Genomic DNA, 7,162 nt, shown 5'->3' with positions numbered 1-7,162 from the left:
CTAATTTATCATGAGATAGTTTTCATGATCAATGGGGGGGGGGGGGGGGGGGGGGGGGGGGGGGGGACGTAGCCCAGTGGTAAAGCGCTCGCTTGATGCGCGGTCGGTTTGGGATCGATCCCCGTCAGCGGACCCATTTGGCTATTTCTCGTTCCAGACAGTGCACCACAACTGGTATATCAAAGGCCGTGGTATGTGCTATCCTGCCTGTGGGGTGGTGCATATAAAAGACCTCTTGCTACTAATGGAAAAAAATTGCAGGTTTCCTTTCTAAGACTATATGTCAAAATTACCAAATGTTTGACATCCAATAGCCGATGATTAATAAATCAATGTGCTCTAGTTGTGTCGTTTAACAAAACAAACTTCATGATCAGTCTGATTAATAACTATTACCAGTAAAGCTTATTTCAATCAGACTGCTTCATGATGTGACTTTTCAGTAATGGGGAATGTACGAGGAGGTGTAGATTTGTCAAAAATGATTCAATGGAAATATTGGTTAAAATGGCAAATAATTTACACAACTAATAACCCAAAGCGATCGGATCCTTCCGAACCAAACCTGATTTGGCCAGGAAATCCACATGTGGTCATTGGCGGATCCGGGGTGGGGGTGTTGGGGGGGGGGGGGGGGGGGGTGTCACAAAAGTCTCGTGACCCCGTCCGTTTGAATGTTAAAGTTCGTATTGATCAACGACACCATTAGAGTAGAGTGATTTATTAATCATCGGCTATTGGATGTCAATAGGCTAGTCTTAGAGAGGAAACCCACTACATTTTTCCATTGGTAGCAAAGGATCTTTTATATGCACCATCCCACAGACAGGATAGCACATACCACGGCCTTTGATATAGGCCTACCAATCGTGGTGCACTGGCTGGAACGAGAAATAGCCCAATCGGCCCACCGACGGGGATCGATCCTAGACCGACCGCGCATCAGGCTGGTATGTACAGGGTTCGCAGCTCGGTACCGGGTTACACCCAGAGCGAGTTTTAACGACTCAGTTGGTAGGTGTAAGACCACTACACCCTCTTCTCTCTCACTAACCACTAACAACTAATACACTGTCCTGGACAGACAGCCCAGATAGCTGAGGTGTGTGCCCAGGACAGCGTGCTTGAAATTATATAACCCTTTTTTCTTTTCTGGTTTTTTTTAATGAAATCATCTGCCAGTTTGAACATGTTCGCTTTCTGTTTTCAGCCATACGTGCCCTTTACATAAAGTAATCTCTCTTTTTTTTAAAGTACACTAGATGCACGGACTAACTGTGATTGATATCACTGACAAATCCTTAAATACTTTACGGAAATTTGAATTGGAATACAAGATTCCCTTTACAAAAAGGCGATTTTCTTCATACGTTGAACACCACTGATGATATATATTTGAAGCCCAGCAAGTGAATAATTGGGAAAAAAATTTAAAATATGTACATAATATATGTTACACATGTAAGCTATCTAAAAATGAAACGGTAAAAAGTGTAAGTATTTGCAGGCGCGGATGCAGGATTTCTGAAAGTGGGGGAAGGAGTCCAAATGTGATGACTGATCTCTCCTTTTACACAGAACAGTTAAATATGATAACATTTCCCCATAAAGGTTATTGTCGGTTTTCAAAAACGGGGGGTGGGGGAGGGGTCCGGTCCCCTGGACCCCCTCCCTGGATCCGCTACTGGTTTGTGGTTCTTCCTTACGTTGTGCGAAGTGTACGTCCTTATGGAATTGGTCATACGGTAAAAGTACTCCTGATTATGATCTTAAATTGTGTTTGTATTTTGCATTTGGAAAATGCTGAGGGTGGGGGGGGGGGGGGGGATGCATTGGGAAACTATGCTACAAAATGAAAACAGTGTTTAAAGGCCCGGTGGGGATATAGGCGTACGGTCTCCCATTTGTGGTAGAATGATGGAAATATATGGTGAAAAGGTTTCAGGCAGACTGATTTTGCCTCAATATATCTATCTTTTTTGCCCGAATTTCAGGATTAGTCACAGTACTAGGGTGGGCAGTTGCATCTCCCCCTCCCCCCCCCCCCCCAAACCCCCCTGTTTCATACGCTTAAAAGTACTCCAGTTTATTATTTTAAACCTAATTGACCGGCCTCGGTGGTGTCGTGGTTAAGCCAGCGAACATAAGGCTGGCTGGTAGGTATTGTGTTCATAGTCAAGTACCGGCTCCCACCCATAGCGAGTTTTAACGACTACACCATCTTCTTTCTCACTATTCACTAACAACTAACATACTGTCCTGGACAGACAGCCCAGATAGCTGAAGTGTATACCCAGGACAGCGTGCATGAACCCTAAATGAATATAAGCACGAAAATAAGTTGAAAAGAAATCTAAATGTATTTTGCATTGAAAAATTATGTTTTTCTGCATTGGGAAACGATGTCATCATAAGCGTACGAGACGGGGAGGGGAGGGTGGGGCAGGATTCAACATTCGGCCAACTGCCCCCCTAGTGCTGGAGCAAAACGTCAAATTCGGGCAAAAATTGTACAGGTATTCGGAAAAATTGTGCTAACCTGAGACCTTTTTACCATGTATTTCCACTATTCTACCATCACAATTAGTTGTAATCGATGTAAAAATCAAATACGTACACAGTTACACCCAAGTGAAGTTCGTGTATGATTTACAAAATATTGAGTGCAGAGGCGTGTCATGAACGACATTGGAGAGCTCAACATTGCCATAAAGAACGATCTGACATGACGGTTATATTGCACCAAATAATACTTGCACATGCGCAATTACTGATACGCAATATGAATAAAATGCAATACACGTTAAGTGGACGTCTACAGGTTTTAACAAAATATACATATATATATATACTCAACAACAAAAGTTTAGCAAATATCTTTTATGACGTCTAAATTTGCCATGGTTGACTAAATTTTAAAAAGAAAACCAGGGGTCTAATTCACTAAACTCTCGCAACTTTGCGATCTCGCAGTGCAATGCTAAAAGACTTGCAAAGAAGATGCTTTGTTGTCTAGCAGAGCCTAAGAGACCTTTGTGAATTAGGCCCACTAAACTCTCGTAGCTTTGCGATATCGCAGTGCAATGCTAAAAGACTTGCAAAGAAGATGCTTTGTTGCCTAGCAGAGCCTAAGAGACCTTTGTGAATTAGGCCCACTAAACTCTCGTAGCTTTGCGATATCGCAGTGCAATGCTAAAAGACTTGCAAAGAAGATGCTTTGTTGCCTAGCAGAGCCTAAGAGACCTTTGTGAATTAGGCCCCTGGTCCTCCTGTTGTGTTAAGGAAAAGGTTGATGAGTTTATGTTGTTTGTAAATGGTAAACATTTCAGATGTGAATACTAATTAATAAAAATAGCTTGATCTATAAAATGTTATGCCATTTCTTTTAACATTAGCTAAACTTTCGTTGTTGAGTATATATTTCATTTAATTGTATTGTTCTTTAATATATGGTCTTCATCAGGTATTTAAATTTAAAACGTTTTTGTTTAACGACATCACTAGAGCACACTGTTTTTAAACAAAAAAGACCCTGGAATGAAAGTGAAACAAAATAGCAGAATCACTTGCATATGCGAAATTCGACTTAAGTAAAACAAATTTAAAATTTGTTTTGTTTAACAACACAACTAGAGCACATTGATTTGTTAATCATCGGCTATTTTATGTCAAACATTTGGGAATTTTGACATAAGAATGAATGAATGAATGTTTAACGACGCCCCAGCACGAAAAATACATCGGCTATTGGGTTTTGACATACACAGTCTTAGAGAGGAAACCCGCTATATTTTTCCATTAGTAGCGAGGCATCTTTTATATGCACCATTCCACAGCCAGGATAGCACATACCACGGACTTTGATATTCCAGTCGTGTTGCACTGGCTAGAACGAGAAATAGCCCAATGGGCCCACCGATTGGGATCGATCCTCGACCGACCGCGCATCAAGCGAGCGCTTTACCATCGGGCTACGACCGGCCCCATCCCTGGAATTACAGAAAAACAAAATGACAAAATCACTTACATGGGGGGAATTCGACTTCAGTAAAACAGTGTCACTTTATAACAATAACTCGTCCTTTTCTCTTTGGTGTTCTTCTCTTTCAAACAACCCTTTTGACATTCTATACGTGCTTTAGTAGCTTTACCTGCTCCAAGTAAAATTATCGAGAAAATGGCAAAACGTGCGGTTAGCGTTCTGTCTGAAATTGCTTGTTTTGGACATAGCATTCTTATATAGAAACTTTTTTCCCTTTTCTTCTTTAAAAAAACCCAGAAAAAAACTAGGTTTGTGAGTCGGCGAAATCACCAGTGGATTCATAAGCGGGTGGATAAATATGTGAAGGGTAGAGGGGAGTGTTGAACTAACGGAAGGGTGTCGGACGGGTGGATGGACAAAACGAGGCGTAGATGGGGTGTCATTATTCTTTTGTTACAATTTATAATTTAGCGTTGAAAACTGTATACAGAGTGTAGTTAGCACAGGGATATACCTGTATATAAAAAATCGTGGTACGTGATGTCCTTTCTATGGAAAAGTGCATATAAAATACCCCTTGCTGCTAATAATAAAAAATTTTTTTTTTTAAAACAACAACAAGGCTTCGGGTTTTCCCTAAGACCAAGGAAGGAAATGTTTTATTTAACGACGCACTCAACACATTTTATTTACGGTTATATGGTATCAGACCTATGGTTAAGGACTACACAGATATTGAAAGAGGAAACCTGCTGTTGCCATTTCATGGGCTACTCTTTTCGATTAGCAGCAAGGGATCTTTTATATGCACCATCCCACGGACAGGATAGTATATATCACGGCCTTTGTTACACCAGTTGTGGAGCACTGGATGGATGGAACGAGAAATAGCCCAATGGATCCACTGACAGGGATCGTCCTAGATCGATCGCGTATCGGGCGAGCTCTGTACCACTGAGCTACGTCCCGTCCCCTCTGAGACCAAAAGTAAAAAATTACCAATTGTTTGACATGCAGTAGCCGATGATTAATAAATCAATGTGCTGTAGTGGTGTTGTTAAACAGATAAACTTTTACTTATTTTAGTAACTTTGAAAACTTGGTGCCTATTACATTTTTTTTCTTTCAAAAGCAATCAAATATGTTTCAATCAATCAACGAATTATTTCTTTTATTATTATAATATATTATTATTATTATTATTATTATTATTATTATACAACACAAAATTATGACGTATCCTAACATCTTTTAATTTAAAAAAAAGTTATCAACACATTCGCAGCATAATAAAATTTAAAATTATAGTGATTTGAATATGTCATTCTGATTTCATTTTCACAACTGACACACATAAATCTGTCTCCGTGTGTTTAATCCAATGGCGCGCGCTTCCTCGCTGAATCATACATGCTTATGTTCCAAATATAGAAAGTGATGTCTACAGGTGTTAAACTTATGAAAACAAAATCACTTCTTTAAAAGATTATTGGCGTGTATGTATTTTTAAGAAGAAAACAGTGTAGAATTGAGATAAAAATAGTCATAATTAATCACTGCTTTGGATATTAACTCCATTTAAAACCCAGTCAACTCACAGGTATTTCATAGAAAGGTGTGCATGACATCACACTCCCACGCCCGTTATTGGTCAACCAAAGAATTTACAACCGCTGTTGTCGTTTCTACTGACACCCCCTTTGAATTTACCTTTATTTCATTTACTCAAAAATATCGCTAAAAATACCTGAGTAATTTGTATTTTTTATATTTTAAGTAAAGACTTTATATATATATATTTCTTAATTGTCATTAATACGACGAAATCAATGATTTTCTATTAACCTTCTCAGCGGGAGGTGAATGGAACAGCGCAAATATCTGTCCTAAGGTTTTGAACGGGAAATGGGGTTGGTTTGAGAAGGTTGACAACAAAACGGGTAACATGACGTAAAGCATTTGAGTGGATTTAATCGAAGACAAGGGAAACTGGACCAGTGTGGTGTTTACTAATTGGATTAACGCTGGTGGAATTCTTAAGGAATAGATCTTCCAAGACTCGTTCGAGTTCCAATAAAGCAATCGACGCATCTTTGTTGTCAAAAAATTGCCACCGTTTGGACGTGTGTATTAGTGCAGAGGAATTTTTAAAAAAGCAGACGCGTCTTTTCGCCATTCAAAGAATGTAGGCCAAAGAAACCATCTAATTAATGTTTTAGGTGTTGTGCTGTTTAGCATCGTTGTGTTTCGTAGGTCTAGAGATATAATCCCCCGGCTACCAGAGGCGATAGCTGTTACGGCTTCCAACTTCCAAGATGGCGGCCCCCATGAAGGCGATTATTTTTACCGTGTGTTTAAGCTTCTTACTACATTCCGACGTTTTCTGCGTTAAGCAGTTAACATCACGGGACCACAAGTTAATAGTTGTACATGACGATTCATATCTGGAATTTAGTCCTTTTATTAACGCTCATCGCAGTATCAGATCCGTAGGATTATACCATAATAATAATAGGCACAAGAGGGAAACATTTAGAAAGGTTTCAGAAAGTATAACGATACCAGAAGATAAGAAAAACGTGTTGTTTGAGTTTTCAGATACGACCCGAAATTACGACTTTGTGAGTTCGACAGTAAAGTATTTGTTGATTCTGAATGGAAACTCGCTGAATCGCAACACTTCTATGAAATTGGATTATGAAGACCCTGCTCATAGAACCATCACAGTTATTGTCAATGGAACCAAAAATAATGATGGTGAGTTTATACTGTATATTAACACTGCTAGAGTGACATTTTGAAGGTTATAATCGCTTTCTGCCATCAGATATAACTGGAGCAGGATTTAGGTCAGTTGGTTGAGTGTTCGCCAGAGGTGCTTGCATCGCAGGGTCGAATCTCCACCTCGGTGGTTCCATTCAGCTGATTGGTTTTCTTTTTGTTCCAACCAGGGGCGGGACATAGCCCAGTTGTTAAGTGCTCGCTTGATGCGCGGTCAGTCGGATCGATCACCGTCGGTGGGCCCATTGGTCTATTTCTTGTCCCAGCCAGTGCACCACAACTGGTATATATCAAAGACCATAGTATGTGCTATCATCTCTATGGGATAGTGCATATAAAAGATCCCTTACCAGTGTTTGAGATTAACGGTATCCCTATATCCCGGGGATACCAGAATTT

At 39.9% G+C, this 7,162-nt stretch overlaps 1 protein-coding gene across 1 annotated transcript in view; it reads left to right on the top strand.

Moving 5' to 3' along the window:
• Positions 1 to 5,896: 5,896 nt before the first annotated feature.
• LOC121388268 (neural-cadherin-like) overlaps positions 5,897 to 7,162 on the top strand; it is a 93,493-nt gene continuing 92,227 nt past the window's right edge. The window contains exon 1 of the mRNA XM_041519541.1: positions 5,897 to 6,739. Within this exon, the coding sequence (XP_041375475.1) occupies positions 6,298 to 6,739 (442 nt within the window). The 5' untranslated portion in view covers positions 5,897 to 6,297. The remainder of the gene's footprint in view (positions 6,740 to 7,162) is intronic.

Source organism: Gigantopelta aegis, chromosome 14, assembly GCF_016097555.1.
Source record: "Gigantopelta aegis isolate Gae_Host chromosome 14, Gae_host_genome, whole genome shotgun sequence".
In the NCBI taxonomy this organism is placed as follows: Eukaryota; Metazoa; Mollusca; class Gastropoda; order Neomphalida; family Peltospiridae; genus Gigantopelta; species Gigantopelta aegis.
Note: the sequence above shows the minus strand (reverse complement) of the source record. Positions and strands in the feature narration are given on the sequence as shown.